The sequence below is a fragment of the Elaeis guineensis genome, chromosome 13 (assembly GCF_000442705.2).
Source record: "Elaeis guineensis isolate ETL-2024a chromosome 13, EG11, whole genome shotgun sequence".
Lineage (NCBI taxonomy): Eukaryota > Viridiplantae > Streptophyta > Magnoliopsida > Arecales > Arecaceae > Elaeis > Elaeis guineensis.
This window is the reverse complement of record NC_026005.2, coordinates 640,609-667,500: the sequence shown is the minus strand read 5'-3', so window position 1 is coordinate 667,500 and position 26,892 is coordinate 640,609. Positions and strand designations below refer to the sequence as shown.

At 37.5% G+C, this 26,892-nt stretch overlaps 1 protein-coding gene across 2 annotated transcripts; it reads right to left on the bottom strand.

The window, feature by feature from the left end:
* Positions 1 to 572: 572 nt before the first annotated feature.
* On the bottom strand, positions 573 to 26,892 carry LOC105060913 (protein DJ-1 homolog C). Of its 2 annotated transcripts, XM_010944788.4 has the most exons (8): positions 26,619 to 26,884; positions 26,328 to 26,528; positions 17,489 to 17,638; positions 17,214 to 17,393; positions 13,297 to 13,374; positions 8,742 to 8,942; positions 1,113 to 1,250; positions 573 to 1,030 (listed from the first exon to the last, which is right to left on the bottom strand). In XM_010944788.4, exons 1-8 carry the CDS (start codon positions 26,772 to 26,774, stop codon positions 812 to 814), a joined length of 1,323 nt encoding a protein of 440 aa, XP_010943090.2. In that variant the 5' UTR covers positions 26,775 to 26,884; the 3' UTR covers positions 573 to 811. The 2 variants fall into 2 exon arrangements, with proteins under 2 accessions (XP_010943090.2, XP_073103668.1); XM_073247567.1 differs by lacking the exon at positions 13,297 to 13,374 and having other exon boundaries at positions 26,619 to 26,892.

The following is a 26,892-nucleotide window of genomic DNA, read 5'->3' as shown; positions in this document are numbered from 1 at the left end:
TCATACCTAAATATGATGATCCAAAGTTGGTCAAACCTGTTGATTTGTGATTAGATGGTCAAAAAGTTCATCATTTGAACACCTGCAAACACACACACACACACAAGAGAAAGAAAATCTAAGATCAGCAAGACATAATATCGTTTTGGGTACATGAGTTCAGCCTTGAGATGGTAAATGTATCAGATGTGTTGTATGAATACAACGTGATAGTCCATCTTCTGCTAAAAAGCATTCAAAAAGATGTCTGCCAAGAAATGATCTTATGGTGTTAATTCTCTTCCTGTAGGTTGAACAAAAGGATGCACATTGGACAAGTGCATCAGCAGATTAATTTTGTACTCAAGTTCTTTTTTTTTTATTGGCTAGACAAGTTAAATTCTTGTTTAGTGAAATTGATAACAAGCAAGAAAATTCTTGATGTTTTCACATGTTCCTGAAAGTTTAGTTCCAAGCAGTCATTACAGACAACTTTTGATGATATGCATTGTTGAGACAGAAGTATTAAATGCCAATAGGTAAATTAACAATGAGGCAGCAATAGTTGTTCATGGAGATAAAATAAAAAAAAATAAACAAAATGTGGAAATATTTACTAGATACCTGTTAGTGTATGCACAGTATCACCTGCATCAACAGTGCAAGCAATCTGGATTCCACGCCATCACAGGTAAGTAATGCAGTAACAGACTTTGATGATATTGGTGTGGTACAAATATATATGCTTCATCATGAAGATTGTCAACAGTTCATTGGGTCCAAATGGTAATCACTTCTAGTTCTGCTACATCTTATATCCTATCCATATTCTTTAAACCTGGGCTTTGGGGTACTCAAAAACAATCCCTTCTGCCACACTTCTTGCTCTTGCATGACCAAAGAACTTGCTCACGATAGCAAGTGAAAAATCCATTACAGTTCCAAGGCCCCTGCAAGTAATGAGTTTTCCATCGATTACAACTCCGGTTCCATCAGCAACTTGGCCGGTGAGCTTGTCAATAACAGCAGGATGAGCAGTTGCAATTTTGTCCTGTTTGGCATAAGGTCAATTCAAATTCCTGTTCTAAGCTTTATATACAAAATATGAACATTCTAAACTTGTTTTATTTTACCCTGAGTAAGCCTTGCTTCTGCAAGAAAGATGGAGATGAGCAGATCCCACCACATATCCTTCCTGCTTTTTTTTGTTCTTTAAGTAATTTCTTCAGAATTCTAGACTTGTGCAAATGCTCTACTCCAGCAATTCCTCCCTGCAATTTTAAGCCAATATGTTCAAAACTGCAAGAAAATTTATGAAACATAAATAATTAAATGTGATGAGAAATTTTATGACTTGGCATGGAAAACAAGACAAACATAATGCAAGATGTATGTTGATGTTCTATATAAATACATTTTCCCGACATGGTGCATTGATACATTATCATTATCCAGCTACAGTTTCTGGATCAGGCATTTGCAGGTCATGGATTAATTCAGAAATATAAGCAATGAAGAAGCTTTAACTTTTCATTTGTGAAACTCCCAGATATGAAATAAGCAAAGGCAAAATCTTCTGCAACATTAGGAGTAACGGTTGGCCCAGGCTGCATTAGAAATGTAATGATAGAAAGCAAGTGCTGCATGCTGCTAGATTTCTGAATTTCTGCACTTTTGTGGCTTGATTCTATTTAGGAGTTCTTTGGTACAAGCAGATGAAAGGTGATAAGTTTACTTTGAATATAGAACTGCTTTTCTATACATAGAGAAAAAGATTAACTGGTAAGAGGCATGACATGCAAGATCATTTTTGAACTATGATGCTTTCAGGTTAGCTTGACTGCATGACCTGGAACTAACTACAAGTCTACAACAGTCCATGATAGATTTTGAAGGTCTTCCATATTTATAATATCAATAGTATTTGCTTTTTTGCTTTCACTGTTTCTGTTTAATATCATTACTGGGAGCTGAGATTTAAAGTTCTTTTAGATTAAGCTGTTCTAAACTTACAAGCACTTTTGTGCATCAGAATTCAGTAACATGACTATCAAACCTTGTCTCTACCATTTACATTCAGATATGCATCAAATTTTACCAATGAATGAAAAAATTGCTCTTTCTTTTACAGAAATATCGACATCCTCGTCCAGAGTCCGAGGAAGGCACCTTGCAACCATCACTCTCATGCATGGGTTTTTGGACAAAGTAAGAAGTACTCACTACTCTCCACTTCTTTGTAGGACTTGACTATTAGCGATTCTTCAGCTGGTTAGTGGCGGTTCGGCGCCAATCACTCTTATTCAAAGTGATGGGAAGGCTTGAGAAGGCTTCTCAAGCAGTTCTTTCTCTCATTTCTCTTAACCTCATGTACCCCCAAGCCAAAAATAGTGAAAAATCGACCTCAAAAGCTGGATTCAAGATAAAGTGCTTCTCTTCTACCTCTATTCCTCTTTATTTTTCAACATCAGATATTCTAAAAAATTATAAAAATAAGAGAAGATCATGCTAAAATTTTTAATTTAGGTATGATTTTATGATATATTGTAGATTTATGAATGATCTACGGAATGATATTAAAATAATTTTTATTAAGTATATAAATTTTAAAAATTAAAAATATATATTAATTAAAAAAATATTATTAAAAAATAAAATTCAAAAAATAGCTATAAAATCAAAATACTGTTTAGGCGCATGCAAGCTATTCTCAACGTAAATTCGGTATCCATTTATAAAAGTTTTGATATATCATGTGCATAATAGCTTGGGCCTAAATTTTAATAAAATTATAAAGTAGCTTTTGATGCGTGCACAAGGGCTCACAAAGATATATGCAGCATCAGGGTTCTATATGGATTTAACTCAAATTAAATTTTCAAAATTTTGGATTAAAAAATATTTTTAATTTAGAAAAATAATAAAACATATATAATTAATACAAAAAAATATGATAAATTAGTGCTATGTATTAGATAATTCAGAAGAAATTTTTTAAGTACAAAATATATTTTTTTGAAAAATTAGGAGTAATTATGAAAAATTAGAATTATGTATTACATAATTTAGAAGTATTTTTTAAAGTAAAAAATATATTCTTTTACAATAACAAATTTTATTATTTTTACATAATTACTAACTAATGTGCTTATAAAATCTTTAAGAATGGATCCATTGAGGAAGAATGATTCAAAGCATGATATTAGTTGGCACCATAGGCAAATGCTCTCAGATTGACACCATTAAAAATGCAACTGGTATAACATAGAGTTTCAAAGAGGAGGGATAACTAAGTTGAAATAGTACTTGACTAGTAGTTATCCCGATATAGCTATATGCTAAAAATATCTATAGAAGATCTAACAGCTGATGAAAAAGCACTTCACTGATTCCAAAGCAGTAAAGAAGAGTATTTCGAAGAAGATAGAGATGGATTGCCACACTGTTTAGGCACTTTTCTATCACTTTAGGGAGTCAGAGGAGACCTTTACTCCAAATGACAAGGAGGCACAGATCTAGGCCACCATTTAGGCAAGCCTAGACGATCAGTGGCAGCTAGATGAGGTAGCCAAATGTAGAGCTCGATTTGGGCCATCATACTATGAGTTGGGTTTAGGCTTTACAACTGTTGGGAGAGATAAGTTTAGAAGGATCTCCTTAGTTAAAGAGGCCGCTAGTAGAGGCGATAGCCGTATTGCATCTATGCTGAAGGCTTTTTGCAGTAGATGAAGTCATCCAGAGAGATTGCACTAGGATCCACCATCCATGACTTGGATCTATATGCTGGGATTCAAAGCAATAGAGGATTGACAACATGTTGAAGAAAGATAAGAAGAATATGTGGTGAGTTTTTTTATTTTTTCATGATGCATAGTGAAGTCGGCAACCCCTATTTCAATCACCCCTATACCGACTTCACTATGTATCGTGAAAAAAATAAAAAGGCACAATCAAAATAAGGCGATCACCCCTGTTTCGACCCAATGAAGGGTGGGGAGGAAGATCCCGCCCTCCGGGGGCCTTTGCGGCCCTCCGACGGCTACATCAGCATCCTCGACCAGTCTCCCTCCCTCTGTTCCTCTCTTTCCCTCCCCCACTCTCTCTATCTCTCTCTGGTTCTCCCTCTCTCCTGCTTACTTCACCGTGTTGGTGTAGGCCCAATATGGAACTGTTCAAGACATGTCAAACCATACCGTCGGCCAACCAGCATAGGGTCCAATTCTGGCATGACGAACCTTGATTTCTCAAGTATATTTGGGATTCAAATTTGATAGAAAAAAAATCAGCTAAGAACATGAATAGGTATGTTGAAAGTGATAGCAATGCATTAAATCTGATAGACGATATAAAGTGGACAGCTAAACAAAAAGATTTATGTATTCATTCAGTGTTCTATTTCTTGTTAATGAGAATGAAGTGGACAAATGAGACACAAAAAGTACAATTACTCACAATATATTGATGGGCATTTAGACACAACCTATCAAAAATATATCTCATGAGTTCAAAAAATATATATATCTCATGAGTTCAAAAAAAAAAAAAAAAATTTTGGACCTCGTCCAAAACGACTAGCTAAAAAATATTTTTGGATTTCTTGACCCTATATAAGTATCCAAGATCTTTTCAATGCACAACCGATGTGGGACTAAACAAATGCCCGCATTAGTCCTCGTATACTTTCCTAGTTTAAACTCTGGCATCCTCACCATGCTAAGGATGCAATCTAAAACACAATCACACACTGTGATAGGCTTATGATCAAATCCAAAAGGGCCCATGGTATAGTGCCTCCTCAGTCCGCATGGGCCATAGGCTGGGTCCCTTCTAATACCATTTATAGCCAAACCAGGACCTTACCCAAAAAGACAAGATTGGAGGTATTATTGGGCACGTTGGCCCTATATAAGTACCTAAGAATTCTCTAGCATACATCAAAGTGAGACTAAATACATGCCCGCATAGGTCCTCCCATAAAAATTATAGAATAGTTGAGGCTTGTCGCAGTTAGACCTGACAGGTTATTAATGCAAGGAGAGGCTTAAAGGGGAGGGAAGGCATGAGGCATCATTGCATTACATTAAAAAAATAAATCCTCAATGCTAGTTGGTTACCAGTTAGCACCATCTCTACTTCCAGCCATCTTCTTCCTACGCCATTATTTCTAAATTCACTCTCCAAGTCTGGTTTGTTCTTCGCTCCATTAGCGCTGCCATTGGTCCAAATTCTTACTTTCACAGTTCCTTTTAACCAGGAGGCAAGACCTCATTAATCACAGTTCTCATTAAGTCAACAATCGGAGGCACTCAAGTATTTAGCTCATATTAGTTTCCTAATTCAGCTGCATATTTGACCTCCATTAATGCAAGCCCCTACTCTTCAGAATTTTAAGGTAACAACCTAGAACATGTTGCAGCACTGGTATGTTCTGCATCCTACGCATGCTTGTATGAATCTAAATATATGCAAATGTTAGTACTTCATATCTGATGCATAAATCAACATGAAATTCTGAACAAACTACAAGTAAACTATATGCAGCCATCCATTTTATCTTTCAAAAATTAGAATAAACAAGTTAGTTTCACGTCTATCTATCTGTTCTTTCTTTCTTTCTTCGTCACTGAAAATTTGCACTGATTATATAGTATGTATGACTTAAAGTCCAGAACTAAATTTGCATCTTATGCTTTCTTGCCATCATGTATGTCATATAAACCCTGCAACTTGTCCATCTAATACATTTTACAAAATTCTTCTTAGTTTCAAAAAAAGAGTTTTCATCACAGATTGTAATATTCCATGCTTCTCATTCTGACTTCTTTGCATACAACACTTTCTGCATTTTTCATGTCACGATCTGAAATTTACGATTCTGAATATAAACCATAAAGCACAACTCTGACAAACTGAACAAAATACTCTTTTAAACATAGTAATCTGAAGTCTTAATCTAACAAAAAACTCCCTCCTAATTTTTCTACGTAAAATGTCAACAGCTACTCAGTAATAAAATATTGCTCTTGCTACTTAATGATCAGAAATCAGATTCAAATGCACTATTCATCATCCAATTACAAGGTAAATATATGTTTTGGGCAGTTAATCTAAACTGAATGAGATAGATATAACCATTTGAGAGGGGAGCGATGAACAAACAGCAACCCCATTGTGGAAATATGTCATAAAATTAACTGAAGAAAACAATGCTAAGGGTAGTGGACGAAGCTCAAAATTCATTTGCAAATTTGGTTGTTGTAAGGAACCTTTCACTGGTTCATACTCTTATGTTCGAGCCCACCTAATTGGGTATCTCCCTTGCAGGCAGCACAAGGAACCTCATTGTGCTCTAAACATTACTAAGATGGAGAAGCAACTTTCAAGAAAAAAGGAGGAAGAGGCCAAAAAAAGGCATCTGACAGAAAGCCAAGGTATAGCAATCTGTTTCTTCTTCACCCATTTCCTCTTCAAAACCTCAATTTCAATCTTTTTCTAATCAGATGCCAGGGAAAAACTGTGGCATTGATCAATAAAATAACTAGACACTGCAAATTCAGAATTGCACATTTCTTGATTATGAACAGCATTCTATTCAATCTTGCACGATCACCTTCCAATTCTGAAATGTTGGTGCCATTCATAACGCACCAAGGGGAACATGCTCTTAGTCATGAAACAATATGAACAATCTTGGTAGACATGGAGCAGACCCAAGTAGAAAATGAGCTTGTTCCTATGACAGAAAAATGGTCGACCTACAGGGTCTCCATCAGTCCATTGTACAGTCCCATGGCAGGCACCACTATTAAGGCAGTCAGCTTTGGTATCTTTTTCTGCAACATAGGATCTTTCAATTTGGCTGTTACTGATGTTGCAGACATCTGTTGCTCAATGTGCAAACAAAGTATATTGCAATCAATGATCACTAGGCTCCCCATTTTATATGGCATAGAAAGTCTCTTTACCATACCTTTCTGTTTGGGCTACACACTGTGAACCTATTGACGTGGGGAAGCACTATATTGGTGTTTGTTATTACCCATCAAAGTGTCAGTGCATTATCCACCATGAGTTTCAAGCAGTGTTACAATTATCCCCCAATGCCAGGATTTTCATACTTTTCAACTTTCACTAGGCTCACCAATTCACCATATTTTTATGGCATGGCAAGTCTCCTTACTCTACCATTCTTTTTGGGCTACACACCGAACCTGTTGATGGGGAGCAAGCACGATATTGGTGTTTGTTATTACCCATCAAAGTATCAGTGCATTATCCTCCATGAATTTTGAGCAGTGTTACAATTATGCCCCAGTGTCAGACTTTGCATACTTTTTAAATTTCAGAATCTGATAAGCAACAATTTATGAACCATAAACAAGGAGATCTTTAGGTAAATAAAGGCAAAATAAGAAAACATGCTTGCTTGAATCCAAAGGTTTATGCATAGAAAGTATTACAAGAAAATGTCTATTTTATGTCTATGCATATAAGCATATGCAAACCTCTTAAATGGCTAAAAGTTTATCACATGCATACTAAGGCCCTGTTTGGAATTGCTGTTGGCAGCAGAGCTTTTGAAGCTTTTGAAAGTAGAGCTTTTGAGAAGTAGAACTTTTGAAAGTGGATCTTTTACAAAAAGCTGTTTACTGTTTGGTAATCACATTTATAAAGTACTTTGAAACTTAAACATATATTTGGTAACGAAAATAAAAAAGTACATTTGGTATAATAAAATGACAATAAAAGATATTGTATATTATTGTATAGTGGAGAATAATATAATATAATATTATACATTAAAATATTATTATATTATATTATATTATTATTAAAATATAATAATATTATAATAGATTATATTATATATTTATAATGTAAATATTATTATATTTTAAAATACTATTTTATTGTATAATATTATTATCATATAATTAATAATAATATTGTAATATAATATTATACTATAATAAAATATTATTATAACGATGATGTAATATATAATGTAATATAATATAATGGATTATAATCTAATCTAATCTAATAATAAATTATAATATAACATATTATATTATATTATTGTAATATAATAATATTATTATTAAATATTGCTATATCAAATTATATTTTTATAATATAATAATACTATAATAGATTACGTTATATATTTATAATATATCATAATATTAATTTATTATTATATTATATTATATTTATAGTATAATAATGTAATATGATATGATATAAGATGTAATTATGAGAATTGTTAGTAGGTCTTTTGGTCATTAAAAAAATCATTTAAATCAAAATAGCTTACTGACATTAGCTAAAAAGTACTTTTGAAAAAGCTTCAAAATGGAGCTTTTTCCAAGTAGACTTTTTCAGCTTTATGGCAAAGACAAAATAACTTTCTAATTTTTTATCAAACATCACTGTTTCATACAAAAGTACTTTTGGAGGGCCAGAAAGTGCTTTCTGACACTCCAAAAACTTAGCCAAACAGGCCCTAAATTCACTCCAAAGTCTTAAAAGAATAAAAATATTCCATGTCTGTGGCCTAAAAATTGTGTATGCATGTCTTCTAACTTCTAATTTTGGAAAATTGGAACTATGATTATTCTTCCTAGAAGTAATTATGACAAAAGTTAAGATCACTTCAGCCTTCATGGGAATATATGAGCTACACAAAGTAGACCCTTATGCCCCAATTTAAACAAGGAAAAAAAAATATTGTAACAACTAACAAGGCTTAATTAACTTACAGGAAGAACTATCAAATCATATGTTGTCTCTGAAGCATCAGCTATAGACTTGTCTGCAACAATCTTGGTACTCTGCGATGCAACAATCTGCATAGATTTTTCAACTGATGCAACCACAACATCCATCTTGGCACGCCTTAAAATATCTACCAATATTACCACTTCCATTTCTTCGGAGCCATTTGCAATTGGAACAAGAACCTGTTTCATTAAAAAAAAAAAACTATAAATGATACAACCAATCTAATTCATCCATTAGTTCCATAAAAAGAAGATACCTGCTTTAGCAATGACACTGTAACATATTGTCCCATATATTTAACATATATGATGGGCATGATTTTCCAGTCTCAATAAGATAAATTTGACTACTTTACATTTTGGTACTTATTTGTATATAATTATGTAATGAATCACCTAAAGAAGCTTGCAGTGTGATTCATGAGCATTATTTGGGTTCATATCCAGCCTGCACTGCAACACTCAGATGCAATTTGGAAGCCCAAGCATCAAAAGAAATCCACTGGGTTGAGCACTTTCTATGTTTAATCAATTCATAATTATGGAGAAAGTATTATTTTGAACTTCATGGCAGAAAGCTTTTCCTTCTTTTTTTTCTCATTTAGGAGTCCAGGTACTAATAACTTGGTCAGGGAATATAATTTGGATAATATATTTCTGGGATCTTAGTTGAAGAAGTCACATAAGTGGAAAAATAATGTAGTAGTTGCTGATATTTTTCGGAAACACTTTCCCATTTAATGTGTCCTACTTTACTAGTAAGAGAAATCATAAAATTTCGTAAAAAATCCTATTAAACATGGTGAAAGATCAAAGCACATGGTTTAACTTCAAGAATAAGAAGAAAACCGTTTAAACCAGGTCAGCCCCTCCTCCCCTCTAACTTTGACTCCCTTATTCTTCGTTATCATTTACTGAACCTGTGATCCTTTCCCCATTTCCACTATGATACTTCTACATACTCCTGTGCAAGAACTTATTACCGTATTTAATCTAAGAACTGAATTAATTTGATTCTTTTGATCAAAGTCTTAAATCCCATGAGTTGGAGGTGTCCCAATTTTCTTATGGAACAGGACACCTGACATTCCACCCTATCCCAGTAGCCGTCCCGATCAAGCATCCCAATACGTGCTTGGAGCGAATAAACAAATTTTTGAAAAAAAGAAGTAGAGGGCATTAAAGAGATCATGTGGGGGGGGGGAGGAGCAAATGCACCATCGGAACATCAGCTACACACTTTCAGATATGTGTAGATAGATAAGAGGGAGTATTAAATGCTTTGAGATCCATGGTGTTGGTGATCAAACAGCAAGAAGGAAGAGAATCCTTCATTTGCACGAATCCATGTGAGCATGACCCGTCCACTACACATTTGCATTGAGAAGGGAAAAATAAAAAAAGCATCGGCACTCTACTAAGCATCTAAGACTCCATCCTCCTTGCTCCCTCCTTCGTCTTGAGCAGTTCGAGGCTCCAAGCCCATGCTGGCCCTCCCTCCATCCTCCCTACTCATCGAAAAAACATGGAAGCTTCCTTCCTCGGTCTTTTTCAAGTGATCTGAGCCCTACATTGCTTATTGTGGGAAATACATGAAAGGAGGAGCCCATGAACCTAGCTTCCTCCCTCTTACCTACAAGCAATGATGCTGATGCATCAACCACAAAAAAGAAAGGTAGAGCTCCTTCCTGGTGACGAGCTGAAGGCCGAAGCAACATCACAAAAAAAAGGGAACATGTCCCAATTGGGACAGCTGTATCGGCACATGACCAGGCCAAGATGAAGGCAGGATGGCTGGGATGGGGGACAGAAGTGAGTTTTGGAACCCCACATCTGTCCCATGTGTCATAATCTTTTTAGAACAGGACAAGATGGCTAAGATGGCCCCCATCCCATCGGTACTTCAATCACTACTTTTGGTATCCTTTAATGCTTATAAATTGATTTTAGTTTTTGGACCTAAGGTTATTATTTTCTCCCAACTCCTTTTATCTAGAGGTGCAAACGAGTCAAGCCACTCACAAGCTACTCGAGCTCGACTCGAGTCCAAGCTCATCTCGACTTGGTTATTATCAAGCTCGAGTAGCAAGATACTCGGTTTGAAAGCTCGCGAACCTACTCGAATTTATATATATATTTAATAATATTATTTTTATTTATAATATATATATATATATTATTAATAGACTAAGATCCAATTTCGAGCTTAAACTCGAGCTCGAGTATGGTTTGGTTGATATTCGAGTCGATCTGAAGTTTTATCTATTTTTCATCGATCCGAACTCAAGCTTGCGATATTAAGGCTTGATCGATCTCGAGCCGAATTTCGAGCCCGAGTATTTTGAGTTGAGTCAAGCTCGAGCTTCTAACTATTTGATCCGGCTCGGCTCGATTGCACCCCTACTTTTATCAAGGGTCTAAAGTCTAAACCTTGATCACATGGAAAGCCTGTGATTAAAGGTCCATCACACAAAGTTACTATAATTGAAGACCTATTAATAGAGAATCCTGTAGTTGAGAATCCATCTAACATCTTGGCAGAATAGGACCTAGAGAAAAAAAAGACAGAACAAAAAAGCACCCATGACCACAAATTGCAACTAATCATTGTTAGTCAACAGTTCAGGTCCAGCATATATTTCAAGATTTCGCTTGATTCTCACTTGAAGAATCCAGCAGTTGGCTGTACTTGATGATTGATCATGTGGACATACTGTTGATCAAGAGGCAATACATTGACCATCTAATTTTTCCATCGCAGAACTCCTACATTAGTTCTAACAATGAATCACACAGCAGAAATGAATCATGCAGAATCATTCTTTGGGCCCATACCTAGATGCAGTTACCATGATTGAACACAATTTTAAAAGTAGATCATCAAGAGAAATCCAATGTTTTGAGTCCATTTGATGTTTTATAATACTCTGCTAGGTTGTATTTTGAAGTTAAAAGTCTTCCTTTGGGGGTTTATTTTTCATTACACTGCTCATGCTGCAGTCACCTTGAACAATGACCAGGTGCCAAAAGCCTGCTTTTTTGGTTTCTTTAGGAATACAAGTTGGGCAAATAAGTTGGTCAGTGGGAAATAGTTTATATAATAGAAATTCTTTTCAATTTAGGAGGCCTAGTTTCCTACTAGGAAAAGTCATGAAAAGTTTCCAAAAAGCCATCTTAGGTCTGGACGAAAGATTGATACAGGAGGTTTACTTCTTTGAGAATAAAAGAAAGAACTTCAGGCCAGGTCAGCTTCCTCCCCCCCTCTCTCTAACTCTATTTTCTTGTCCTCTGACTATTATTTACTCAACCTGGAGTCTCTATAGTCTATAGTCTATTCCATTTCCACTGTAATAAATCTGTATATCGCAGGGCAACTACCTGCAATGTTTAATCTGAAAATTGATCTTATTTGATTCTTTTGATATTCCTTAATGCCTATAAATTTATTTCAGTTTTTGGATGCTAGGAGTTTTATTTTCATTCTACCCTGTTTGTCTTGGACCTGAATGTCCACAAAAAGTGACATGAATTTCAGTTTTGGATAATCTGAAAATAAGCATATTTATGGATTTAGGAGATCAGAAAATGCAGTAGTGAAATTAAAAACGAATAAAGAAAAAGATAACATCTTTGCAATATTTTTGACAATGTCTATGAGACAATATGAACTGCCCTCAAGCAGCTTCAGTCTGTAGATTACAACAACCCACCAAATATGTAGCCTTTTGGCTTTGCTATAGACATATGTACAGGATATCTCAATAATAGATTATGTAAGAACCCAAGGGTTTGTTTGGATCGCTGTTTATAGTATCTGCGGATAAGTGCATGAAGGGGAGAAAGAGATTGGGAGAAAACAATGACAATGGAGATCTGTTTGGGGGATCAGGAGAAATCATCAATCCTATTGCCCCTAACTTTCAAGCTAATAGATTCAAATAAAAGGTGATTTATTTATCCTTGTTTAGAGATAATGGATTTTGTAGGGTTCTCTAGATCTGTAACTTGTTCATGAACTCCTCTCAAACATGCCCACCAGCACACACTTTATCACCAGATAACCAAAGCCAACATCCAACCAGGGCCCAAAAGGATTGTTTATGCACTGTGCAGATATTACATTTCTTATTATGGTCTATGTTAGAACTTATATTATCATGTCTAGAGAGTGATATGTATTTAAGCCCCTCTCAAGGAGGTTATCCCTTTGACTCCATGAAGTTTGTGAAAGAAAGACTGAAAGAACACCCAGTGTCACAGAATTTCATCAAAACAAATTACTAAAATCATGCTTATCATAATATCTACTACCAAATGAAGATACAGGATATGATATCATATCAAGGTTTTGTTAGAATGTTTGTTGTGCCTTGGCTGCAGTCTAAATGACTTCGTAGTATTTTTAATATTTTTCTGACTTGGTCATTTGTTATCACATGGAAGCTAAAAAATCAGTTACAATGCAACAACAAAAAAAAAAAGCTGTGTTAACAATATGTGGTATCAAAATCATCACAAGGGAGAAAGTACTTACTTGAGGTTCATGATCAAATGACCACTCGACCTTATTAAATTCTTCCTTTCTTTGATGACTACCATCAGTTTGTATTAACTACGTAAACATGATTAAGAAGATTAAGAAGAAAAGAACTATTAGCAATAGAACATTAAAATTTTCAACAACAAAGAGCTACTTGGTAACTAAAAGCATGGTTACAAATTCATGAAGCAGAAGCACCACATAAATTATAACTGCCTCAGTAAATTCACATAAACGAAAAAATTGTCTCATAAAGGTGATAGTGATTGCATACAAGGAATGCATAAGTATTTATTCACGTGAAAAAATTAAAAGCATGCCATAAAATAAAACAAACTTCACAACAAGCTTAACAACAACCACAAGACAATCAATACAAAAGCATCCAAGAACCTTCTCACCTTAAAAAAAATACAGTCATATAAAGACCTGCAAATGACTTCTTATCTAAAACATCTCACCTTTCTTCACTAAAATTTATTCTATATTAATCACAAAACATTGAACTAACTTATTAAGTATATTTATAATATCCTTATGCACATTCTGAAACATTCTTTATATACATGGGGCACCAAATGCCTTCAACCATTAAGTTTTAGATGAAAAATTAAGGTTTCTAAGGAATTCAAATGAATGTTTTAAATCCCGTAGGACAGAGGTCTCCTGGTTTCTCCATGGAATGAGATGTCCCGCTGTCCTCTCTTGTTCTAGCCATCCGACCCGATAGATATCCTCCCTCTCTCCCCTTCTTCTTTCCTTTATTTTCTTCTTTTCTTTCTTTTTCTTCTACCTTCCTTTCTTTCCTTCTTTTCTTTCTTTTTCTTCTGCCTTCCTTTATTTCTTTTTCTTTTTCTTTTTTTCTTATCCCTTCCTTTCTTTTTTCCTTTTTCTTCTTCTTTCTCTCTCTTTGTCCTTTTTTCATTCCTTTTCTTTTTTTCTCCTTTCCTTGCTTTCTTTCATTTTTCTTCTTCTTCTTTCCTTTCACTTTTTTCTTTTCTTCACCTTTTCTTCCTTTCTTTCCTTCCTCTTTCTTCTTTTCTCCCCATGTGGATGGGTTTCCGAGCTCCGCACCTATCCTGGTCTCATTTTCTCATAGAAATGGGATGGGATGACCGGAAACCCCCCCCCAACAAAACCACAGTCCTGGTAGGATGCAAAACCTTGATTCAAATATGAAAATGAGTATCCTCTAATTCAGCTTCACTTTTATCACACTTTTTAGGGTTGCCAAAGAGGAAGAACAAACTTAGAGAGCTAGATTTAAAATAGAAAATTAGAAATATTGCTGATATTTGAATTTGAACCCAACACATACTTTCTTTGACTTATTATATTATCAATCTCATTTATATAGTCACAAGCAGGGTCTGCCGAACCATGCTAAACAAGCTAGTTTGTGGCCTAGATGGGTTAGTTACCGGCATGATTTAGCTGATCAAATCAAGACTTTTAAACCCGCAAAGCCCTCTAGCTCTCCTGATGACCTCAAATGTCAAAGCCCTTGCCTCCCCTCTCTCCCTCACCCGCCCCCTCTAGCCTCTATCCTTCGACAACACCACTGCATGGCATCCCTTCCACATCCGATGATGACGACAACGTCCTGGCTAGCTGAATCCTCTCTCTCTTGGTCTCCACCACCAATTCTGAAGCCATCAATAGCTCAAAGCCTTCACCTTCCCTCTCTCTCTGTTTCACATCCCCCCTCCGGCCTCCATCCTCCAGCGATGAGTCTGACAACATCCTGCCTATGCTCAATGACGACAATGACATTCCAGCCAGATGAGTCCTCTCTCCACATCTAGTCTTTCTCTATCAAATGAGTCCATAGGCCTTGGCCTCTCCCTCCCTCCCTCTCGTTCTCCCTCTTCCCTTGATTCCAATACGCCAGAAATACATACCATACCAAACCGATCACCAACCAACATGACTCTCGATACTAATTCGATACGTGTGTGTGTGTATACACATGCACGCACGTGTACACACACATAGAACATGCATACATACACATATAAATATATGTATATATACAAGGTTCATTGTCTCGATACTAGACCCTATTTAGGTACCATTCTATTACAATGTCGGTATGTGGTACGGTATAGTAAGATGCAGCATACTAAGTGTTGGTACAGTATAACACCATGCACCATTTCGGTAACAGTACAACAAACCTTATGTGTGTGCGCACACGCGTGTGCGCATGCTTATGATCAGGTGGTTTAGCTAATTGAAGCCTCAATGCTATAAATGAAATGCAAAACCATTGATCAAGCATTTAAATTAAATATCCACATCTTCAACTTTTACCTGCAACATCTAAATGCTTCCAATTTCCAATGGTCCAAAAGTGAACTATCTTAATGGCAAGAGGAAATTTTTTATCCAGTTTGGATCTTAATTATGTTTTATCAACTCTATCTTTTAGATCAAGTCTTAATATGTTCTGGGTGAGAAATGATCTACAGAAACCCTAAGCATATTATTATCTTTGGATTAAAATTTAGTGTTAACCAAGAGCATATACAACTGTTACATGAAAATTTTTCTCACTACCAGCTGATTCTTACTTCTTCGATATATCCTACATCAATTTAAGGTTGCATGAAGATGTACATAATCCTTGACATTCAGTTTAAGAAGTGGAATATTCATGTATGAATACTCTCTTTCTAGAGTTTGTACAATCATGATTGTAGGTTCCCCTTGAATACCAACAGATAATACTCTTTACTAGCCATATGGTCTGCTGCAGTCCTATATTCGAGCTTCTTTTCTTTGTTATTCCCTATTTGTGATAATGCAATGATAGAGCATATTAGCTTTTCCACTAGATTCTTTTAGGTGACATTCCATTGATAAGTAGAACCTACTATTCAGAAACCAATATGTGTCTTTAATATAGGGTGAGGTTCAAGATTCATTTAGAAGAATCAAAGTAGTGCTTCATTGTCCAAAACATGTCTATTGCTGACTAGAAAAAAATCAGAAAACAGCTAAGATGGGAAAAAAAGTCTTACTCACGCACTGGATTTGCAAAATTCAGGCAATCATGGTACATCCTCATAATAGCATGTCTGAAATGCAAGATACTTCAACAGTTCGGTCCTTAAAACCTATAATGAATTGCCCACTTCTATATCTTCCTGAAAGACACCCCATATCTGCTAGCCATGCAGGAAATAAGAAACAGGTTCTCACTTTACGATCAAGGTCAAATAGCATGTAATGCTCAAACCATGACAACCTACTACACTATGCTCTCTATACTTGTTCATCATACTCTCTAGTAGCCCCACACTTTATCATGGTGTCTTGAATGAACAATATAGTGTTCTATGTGGGGATTAAAGCATATAAAGATTGAGTTCTATTATGTACCTCACTTTCAACAACTCAAAATTTGCTTCTTGAAATCAAGTCAATTTAGTAATGCACAGACAATATTCTGTTAACTAAGCTGACCAGCCAACTTAGACTTCACCATAAGACTCATTCTATCGTGTCTCGACGATATGATAACGGCTTGAATTTGAGAAGTTGAGGTGAAGATGTTGATTTGATACATCATATGTAAATTCACCCATGCATGCATTATAATGGTTTGTAGTCTACTGAAAATGTGTACACATAAGTTATTGTCCCCACACCCCAAACGGATTATTACATCCAATTATTGGACATACATAATCATTTGCTCTAATAACCATCAGCTCCTCCATCTGTTAATTGTGGTATCATAGAAAGAAGCAAACAGAATAAATACCATGTTGATAAAAACATCTAATGATTAACTTCGGAAGCAAACTGATAAATAACACAATAGCAATATTTGCCATTTAAATCTTATATAAATAAAATGCAATTCAAAAAGAAAAGGGATAAAGTGTAATATTTTAAGGACACACCAGCTTTCCCCCAATATCTTCTGACACAGTGCTGCCAAACAGCTGTTCAACTAATGATAGAGCAAATTCAAAGGTTGTTGCAGGGCCACGACTTGTGGTGAGCTCACCCGAAACTTGAATGTTTGATTTAACTGCCCGGAAAGTAGGAAGCTTGTCCATGAAGGCTGGATGGCAAGTAATCTAGCAATCAAGCTATACACCATCACCTAATGCATGGTTCTATTAAGAACTAAACATTCTCATGAGTTCATGATACAAAATGAATGAAAACTTACCTGTTTTCTCCTATGAAGACCCCAAGGCATAAGAACAACAGCAGGAGATGCACATATAGCACCATATAATCTTTTCTCTTCTGCTTGCTTGATTGTCATCTTTCTGAGGATGTCACAATCTCTCAACCGCACAGCACCTGGCATGCCCCCCTAAAATAAAACCAAATTGTTTACTCAGGCTGATAACATGAACCTTTGAACAAGTGAGATGGAGTTCCAAATGAAAAATGTCATGAGATTAAGTAAACAAACAAAGATTGTAACTAACAGTGAAAGGTGTTTAAGGCTCTAACACAAGCAGAATATCAAAGCAAAGTTGGGAAAGTTGAAGGAAATGGAGAAACTAAAACAAAATCATTTGTTGCTGAGAATTGGATACAAAAAACAGAACCATTCAGGGAGAAAATAAAAGAATACAATCCTGCTCTAGCAATTTTCTTTCGAGATATAAAATACCATTTAGAAACTTTGAGCTAAAATCCTCATTACACAAAGTTCAGAACCTCAAAACAATAAAATGCTGCTTCAAATCATAGAACTGCAGCTTGAATCTAAACAAAGCTACTTTGGAATCAGGATATTGGAAAGGTATCTAATGTGAGCTTATGACTTCCTTGTGATATCAACAAATAAGAAACCAGACATAATAGGGTGCAAGAAGAAGCTTTTCACAGAAAAAGTAGGTGCTTCTCTCCCTGTCTGCTTTTCACTGAGTTAAAACCATTTGAGCTTGGGGTGTCAATGACCTATTGGGCCTAGGCCCGAAACCAGCCCGAAGCCTAAGCCTCAGGCCCGAGCCCAAACTGGCCAAAATGCAGCCCAATGGTATCAAGCCCAAGCCTGGTCCAATTTGGAGAATATTTTCAGGCTGGTCCAGGTTTAGGATAGGCAACAATTAATTTTTTACTTGCTTTCTAGCTTGGGCCTGGCCTAGAAGGCTATCGGATCTCAATGTCCAAGCCCAACCCTTTTTTCTTTTTTGTTGGGAGGTTCGGTCTTTGGGCTGGCTCGGACTGTTGGCGATCCTATTGAGCCACCTTTTCCTAAGTTACAACATACAAGAGACAATGGATTTCACAAAGCAAATTGTGATTGGGTTTAAAACAATGATTGAGGTGTTGGATCATGCAAGGTTGTACTCAAGCCAAGCTTGATGGAGCTTGGGTTAGATCAAGTTTGGTTTGAAATTAATTTCGACCTTGAACTCTAGGATCAAGCTTGATCTGTTTGCCATTGTTTCAAGCTTCATTTCAAACCAAGCGAAACAAGAGCCTATTTGGTCAGCTTGATATCCTTAGGTGAAATCAACTCCCAGATGCCTCCCCTCCCTGCTGTCAAGCAGCTGTGGGGGTATTTTGGGCCATCCGACGACCACGGCAGCCTCTCCATTGCCTTCCCCTCCCTCCTCTCCCCTCCCTTCCCCTCTCTCTCTCTCTTCTCGCATCTCATGGAGGACCGTGGGGACCCGGAGGCTCAGCGGCCTCGACGGGCCACCGCCGGTCTTTCTCTTTCCTTTCCTCCCCTCTTCTCTCTCTCTTCCTCTCTTTCCTTCTCCCTTGCTCTGTTTTCGCCGACATTCCAAACCAAACATCTGAACGGCACTAGTCAACCACTGGTCCAGTTCGGTATGCCCCAAACTATCTGATTTGGGGTGGTTCGGCAAACCATGCTTGAAACTCTCAAATTTGATCATTTTTTGAATCCTATTTATTTGATTATATGCCTATTTCCTCCTAGTTGAATTCTCTTGAGTCGTCTCTTACCTTAAGTGTTGAGTTTTCTCATAAAAATTCAGCATTTTTAGTTTAAGACTAAGCTCGAGTCAACTCATAGAGAGTCAACACTAGAAGAAACCTCGAGTCAACTCCTAGTCGGGACCACTCATTTAAATGACAAGCTGTCCCTTTCCAAATCATTCCTTACACATCATTGTTTGCCTTATTAACTTCCCAAAAGGTTTCCCTAGACCTTTTAAAGGCCTCTTCTTGTCATTTTCCTTGGTTTTCCCTTGATTCCTCTCGAGATTGAGCATAGATGGGTCCAAGGAATCAACTTGCCTATCGGTTGAAGAGGTCATGCGGTGAAGAGCAAGTGGAAAGGAGGTCCAAAGCCCGAAATGACCAACCCAACCCTGATGCACCCATGAGTCCACCCTCTCCTTCACTTTCCCCTTCATCCGGAGCTACCCTAGCCACACATGTGGTGACAATGGGGAGAAAAATCGATTTTAGGTTTTTGAAAAGAGAGGGGTTCACTGTTGGACTGAAAATCAAGGAATAAGGATGGGAATTCTTGTGCTCTTTGGATGTTCCGACAAACTTTAGCCTTGTTCAAGAGATGGAAGCCTTAGAAGAGGATCGGGCGGCATGGAGGCTATAGTGAGGGACACTCAATTGTATTCACGGAGCAGAGGTTCGCCTACATTTTTTGATTGTCACGACAAGGCATGCCACCGACCAGACTATCAAACAAAGCCGTAGCACTAAGAGCAATTTTGGAGATTGAGGATGTGGATGTTATAGAGGAGCTCTTCGCAAACCAGTTGTCCATGGAGATGTATTTGCTTCATCACATCATTGGGAGGATCCTATTCTCAAAGACTGGGCACTTTGACTTTGTTTTTGAGAGAGATCTGATTGTGATGCAGCATATTCTTTAGAGCATCCCTCTAAATCTGCCCGCATTGATGTTACGCAGATGAGAGAGGTAGCATGGATGGCGAAGGCCTGCCTACCCTACGATGTAGCCCTTACCCTCATCTTCGAGGAGTTTGATGTACACTTGAGGGGGAGACTGCCTGAGTCCTCATGCATTCATATACCTATAACAAGTGGTCACTGCATCGTGTGGGCTACAACAAGTTAGAAGGAAGATGGGTTCAGAAGAACTTAGGACAGGATAGACCGAGGGATTAGACTGGACTGAGCGAAGCATAGCTGAGTTAGAGTCCAAGTCTCCTCCACTAGAAGTAGGCCCCAGACACCTTCAACTGCAGCACCCCTAGCATCAACACCTCCCATCACACTAGCTGGAGCTTCTCAACCTACTTAGCCCTTCTCTGTGCTGTTCGATAAGGATCAGATAAGGAGGATAGCAGAGCTAGTTCTTGATGGACTGAGGACAGAACGAGAGCACCTGATGGCTTCTCAAGTGGATCTATCATACATCTCCTCCATCGTGCAGACAGAGCTTCATGGTTTGAGGAGAGAGATGGATAACCTATCAAATAGGATCGAAGCCTTAGAGTAGCGAGCCAAACTAGAGGAGCATGGAGATATATCTGCACTGGTTCAAGAGGCTACTCGCCTCAAGGGGAGGATAGAGACTGGAGTTAGACAGATTCGGGTTGAGGTCAGGGAGCTTGGAGCCTATCAGTGCTCAGGGATCTTATCTCTGCTGACTTCGATGGGGTGCTTGGTTGAGTAGCTCGAGAGTATTGCCTTCGGTGTTGCCACAGCAGCAGCCGGAGGTCATGGCTGTCCGACTTCACCTATCAGATCTTCATTCCAGTAGAGTCGGTCAACCCCCCATGCTCAGCCTTCCCAACCCTCTTAGACCTCCCAACCATCCCAGCCTACCTCTAGACCTCCATTTAGAACCTACATTAGATCGGATGTAGGCTTTCCTATCCATGCTACCGGACCGTCCAATAGGACCTAGAGTAGGAGAGATGGAGCCTCATCTTCCAGAGCATGCTCTCCTTCATCCATAGACCTTCCCTCATACGAGGATTAGGTTTAAGGTCTCTTAGTGTCTTTAGGTGGCTCACTTTGTATTTTGCTTTATTTTGTTATATCTTACAATATTCTTGTTATATCTTTGTGATTGTATCTTGGTGTACTATAGCGAACTTTTTTTTGTGCATAGTACATTCATTTTGCTTGATACTCATGTAAATATACCTATTTATGCAATGAAAAGAAATATTTTTTAATATGCCATGTGACTTTCTGTGCAATGTCTTTTTGATTGATGACAAAAGGGGGAGCGAAATGGAGGATTGTTGAAGCAAATAATTAATAAGTATAAGCAAAACTACTGAAGCCCATAAAGCACTTGACTAATATGTAATCACCCTATAATCACTTTCATATGAAACTCTGATACATCATTAATTCAACTATTCTAGCATTAATTCCTAGCTCTGATACAATCTTCAGAACCTTCAGCTCTTCCTAGCTCTGATAGATTAGCTCTAATACAACCTTCAAAACTTTCAGCTCTGATATTTCCTTGCTAACTCAAATACATCATTGATTATGATACTTTGAGGTCTGATACATCATTCTAAACTCTCTTACACCATTCCAACTCTATTACATTCAATTTGTATTGCCTTAATACATGTTGCTCTGATACATGGCCATGCATGAAATTTAAATCACTCTTAAGTCAAAAAGATAAAATTTGCTCTGATATTTGTACACTGATTACATTATTTGCTTGCACTCAAAATTTTGTCATCATCAAAAAGGAGAGTATTGATTCAAGGATTGATTTTGATGAATACAAAATATTTGAGTACTTATTTTGATACTAATAAGTTATTGAAGTTCTTGTGAAGAAAGTTTCGGGAAGCTAAAATCATTCTTGAGAAGCATTTATTGATTGACAAGTTTTGAAGTCAAAGAAAGCTGAATGGATAAAGCTACATCATGAACAATTAAGAGAAGGAAGCTAAGAGCCAACTCCTAAATTTAAAGAGTCAACTCTGACACATTATGTGAAATGGTACAGACTATGAGTCAACTCCTACTTGGCCTTGAATCGACTCTCTTAGTCGGACAGAAAGCAGATTTTTTAGTGTCAGACCTCGAGTCGACTCTTTAAGAAAAGACAGAGAATGGCATTCTACAAATAAGTCTTGGAGTTGACTTCAACTTCGGTCGAGTGAACTCGTAGTTTGCTCGAGTCAACTCCTACTTGATCTCGAGTCGACTCGACTGCAGCTGACAACTCTAATGGTTAGTTCTGCAGAAAATCTAAAATTATACAGATAGTTTCTAATAGCTAGAAACGATCATTTTAACTTTTTTAGAGATTTTAAAGGCTACCAAACAAAGAAAGAAGAGCCAAAAAAGAGAGAAAAAAAAAGTAAAAATCCAAGAACATTTATTGAACATTCTCTTCCAACCACTCAAAATCTTGAAGCATTCAAGTATTTTCAACACATTGATTAAAAAGCTTCCTCGACTTGATCTTCAAAGAGCTTCATCAGCATTTTTCTTGCTCTTTTAGGAGCTTTTATTGTGTACTCTTACTCTTTAATGTAAACAAGTTTCAATTGAGATTGAAACTTGGGAAAAAAGCCTGTCCAAGCCTTAAATTGGATCGAAATTGTTGTGAGAGCCTAGGATTGGCTTGAGGGTGTGGTTTTGATTGATTTTCAATAAGAACATCAACTAGATTTTGATTATGAGTCCGGAAAACAATCAAGCTATAAGCTAAGGAGAAATTATAGTGGAATTCCCAAGGATGGCTTGGGGAGTGGATGTAAGTGCTGAATTTGGTACTGAACCACTATAAAATTTTGGTGTTTGTGTGTGGCTTCTTGCTCCTTTATATTATTTCTTGCTTGCATCATTGTTTTAATATTTATTGCTTCACATTCACTCACCACACTTCATATAATTTGATAATTGTGCACAACTAGTTTAAAGTTTCTAAAAAACCCAATTCACCCCCCTCTTAGATTGTTTTTCTAGGCAACAAAAGGAAAGAAAGAAAGATGAAGAAAGGGAAAAAATAAAAGAAAAAAAGAAGAAAAATGAAAAAAAAAAGAAAGAAAGGGAAAAGACAAAAGAAGAAAAAGAAAAGAAAAGAAAGAAAGGTAGAGAAAATGAAAGAAAAGAAGGAAAAAAGAAAAAAAAGAAAGAAAAGAAAGAAGAAAAAAAAGATGGAAGATATTTATCGGGATGCATGATCGAGACTGCTGTCGGAACTAGATGGGACAGCGGAGTATCCTGTTCCATGAAGAAACCGGAACACCTTCATCCCACGAGATTTAAAAACTTGATTATGAGTGCAGCCGATCTAGCTTTGCCGCGATTTACAACAAATGAATGAATAGTCTCACACAGAAGTAGTTGAATGACTTGGTACATATTCATTATAATCTAAGACTCAGATTGAAGTGTATTGAAGAGAAAGTGAAGTTGAAGTATGATTATCCACTTTATAATAATTTCATATGCAATGAGGTGGATCTAATGATTGGTTGACTTAAGGATTAGCAAAAGTAGCTAGAGCTTGATGAGACGGAATTACCTCCTCAACTAACCAATTTTATAGAAAAGGAGGCTAAAATGGATGCAAAATAATGAACAGAATGATACATGCGATGCTCACATCAAGCCGAGCAGCCACAAAGGTCAGAGAGAGTCAATGATCATCGCTAGGCTCCTTAAGCAAGACGTCCTCCTATAGATTTGATAGAAATGTGCTGAGAATAGGCCACCAAGATACTCAGTCTAGTCAGCCTAGTAAAGCCAGGCAAGCTAGGACATTCAAGGGAAGAAGACGGTTCCTCAAGTCGGCCAAAAAGAGAAAGAAAAGAGAATTGCAATTCCATTGAAGAGAGTAAATAAGGAGTCATCAATCTGATTTAGAGGCCAGAGAGTCCTCGAATGACTAGTTGCCAGATAATTTCATGATATTAGGAATGATGACAATGACAGTTCGAGTGACGATGCATCTGATGACCAAGGAAGTAGCAATAGGCATGGTATGGCTATATATAACTCACAGCAATATCTTTGCTTCACTGGTGAGTCTAAATTTAATCATGCCACATAAAATAGAGGCCATGATGTACAACTTGGTAGAGCCCATAAGGGTACCATTGCGTATACAAGATAAGCCTCTCTAGATCATTCTAGATATGGCACTACTACTGCCATCCACAAATGACCTCGCACATGAAGTAGGATCCCTAAGCATATCTAGATCCAAGTAATACACCAAGTCCTATTTCATACAGTAAGGATATGATCTGCATGGATATCCTTCATCCGAGACATCATATTCAAGTGGATGCTACCCTCCATAGTATCAAGGAGCTCATAGGTCTGTCCCAATCTTCGGATGGCCACAATCTAGCATCAAACAAAAGGAAGTGGCTATGCAGCAAGCACAGGTTATAGTATACAAGAATATAAGGCACATTATCTGGAAACTTGGTATAATATGCCAGCCCAGACGATGACCGCGATTCTGATGTCTATAAGGAATATAGACACTCCACAAAATTTTAGATATTGGTACATATTTTGTATTTTAAGCCCATTATATTATACATATACTCAATTATATGTATTTGAATTGTACTTCGAGTCCATTTGATGATAAAAAAAGAATCAAAACAACATCAAAATCCAAAATCAAACAACCAAAATGATTAAAATAATAACTAAAATAAAAAAAAAGATTGAAAAAATAAAAACACTAAAGAAACAAAAAACAAAGAAAAAGGCATACCAATCGTATGACTGAGACACCATATTATACCGTGTGTCAATATGGTATCAAACCAGTACCACACTATATTGGAATATCACCACTTATGAAGATCTCATCCAATAAGTCAAGGTTCAAGGAAAAGAGCCTTACGTCCGTTGGTCCAATCTATCTTTCGGTGACAACACCTGATAGTGAGAGGGGAGTAGAGGTATCAATCACTAACTCGGTAAATTAGCTAGCAAGAGGCCCATCTTCAAGAAATTTCTAACCGAGCTAAACCATTAGATACGGCATTTAGTATGGGTTCGGTGGACCTTTATAGTTAGAAGTTAAAATGGTAGTTTGGATATAGATAGAATAGTAACCCGCATGTCTACAAAATGTTCAAGGACTTTATAGATTTAGAGTCATGGTCCACATTTTGCACGAATAGCATAGATGGTTAGACATGTACAATGATTACTTCCACAAGCAAGAACCCATAGTATTACCCAAGGAAGGCAGAACCACCCCAAACCGATCGGATTCGGGCACACCAAGTTGTATCGGTGGCAGATTAAGATGGTTCCAGTAATGAAATCGAGAAACCAGCGAAGGCGGGAGAGGAGAGAAGAAAAGAGAGGAAAAGAGAGAGAGAGTGAGAGAGAGAGAGAGAGATAAGGAGGAAGGGAGGGAGAGAGAGGGAGAGGGTGGTGGTGAGCGAGCGACAGCCACCAAAACAGAGCCGAGGGAGGAGCGAGAAGGAAAGAGAGAAAAAGAGGGAGAGATAGGAGGAGGAAGGGAGGGAGAGAGAGGGAGAGTGCAGAGGTGAGCGACGGCCACTGGAATAAGGCCAAGGGAGGGGGAAGACAGGGCTTTCAAATCCCTCTCTCCTTCGTGCATTGGACAAGGGGTGGAGCCCCTGTTTTCAGGCCCTTTTTTATTTTTTTCTATTTTTTTTAAGTGAAGTTGGCAGGGGCTGTCAACTTCACTAATTATTTTCTTCTCTACTCTTCAAATCAAACAGGTAATTTTTACAATCTCTTCTCCTTTTTCTCTTCTCTTCTCTCCGATTCTCTCAGTCCACAGTGCTTACAGGAGAAGCAACTCTAACAAAGCCCATGAGAGAAGGGTGAAGTATTTGAATACCAAGAAATTGCAACAAGTTTCATGAGATCATTAACAGTGAAAATAACCTATGAAATTACGATTTTCAAGAGAAAGCAACAATTATCTCGTTTCATATAACCTCCTATGGAAATTAAAACATAAAAAATTATAATCTTGCTAAGAGGCTGTTCTTTTGCTTAAATTTTGGTATGAAAAGTTTACATAGTATTGGAAATTTGGAGCAAGTCCACAGGAGGCATCATCAAAATAACTAGCAGCGGAAATTACTAACCGGTAGCGCCACAAGATCAAATATCACGTTGGCGCAGGCAGCGATGCAAGTGTCAGCAACAAGCTTTGTGCCCGAAGAAGCCTTCACCTCAAGCCCCGGCTCGACAGAAGCCATGACAACGTCGGCACCAGCTCGGCGGAGGACATCCACCAGAATGACGGCTTCCATCTCCTCCGTGCCCAGGCCTACGGGAACTAGAACCTTCACGCCCAAGAAGAAGATTCTAGGATTAGGGTTTAGGACCAAATGAAAGCATGGTGAAAGAGAAGCAGAGGAATGAGAGGCGTGGACCTTCTTCTTGGTGAGACGGGGAGGAGAGGAAGAGGAGGCGGAGGTGAGGGGAACCGTTCGCCTCGCCCTGCGCGTGGATGCAGCCTCCGCTGCCGGCCTTTGGGCTCCGCCGGGGATCGTGGTGCAGTTCAGCAACCGGAGCGCCATGGCCGCCATTTGGCGAGGGTGGGAAGAGAGCGGAGATTTCGCCTTTGCGAGGTACGCCCGGTGAGCGGAGGAAGCTGGATGAAATTATCGAACGCGGGTGTAAGGATGGCGGGTAGCTCCAAACCCG

Coding starts and splice junctions, on each gene's coding strand:
- LOC105060913 (XM_010944788.4), bottom strand. CDS start 26,774: ATGGCGGCCATGGCGCTCCGGTTGCTGAACTGCACCACGATCCCCGGC. Junction 17,639..26,327: donor TTGATCTTGTGGCGCTACCG/GTTAGTAATTTC, acceptor GTTTTATTTTAG/GGGGGCATGCCAGGTGCTGT. Junction 17,394..17,488: donor GTCTTCATAGGAGAAAACAG/GTAAGTTTTCAT, acceptor CTTGATTGCTAG/ATTACTTGCCATCCAGCCTT.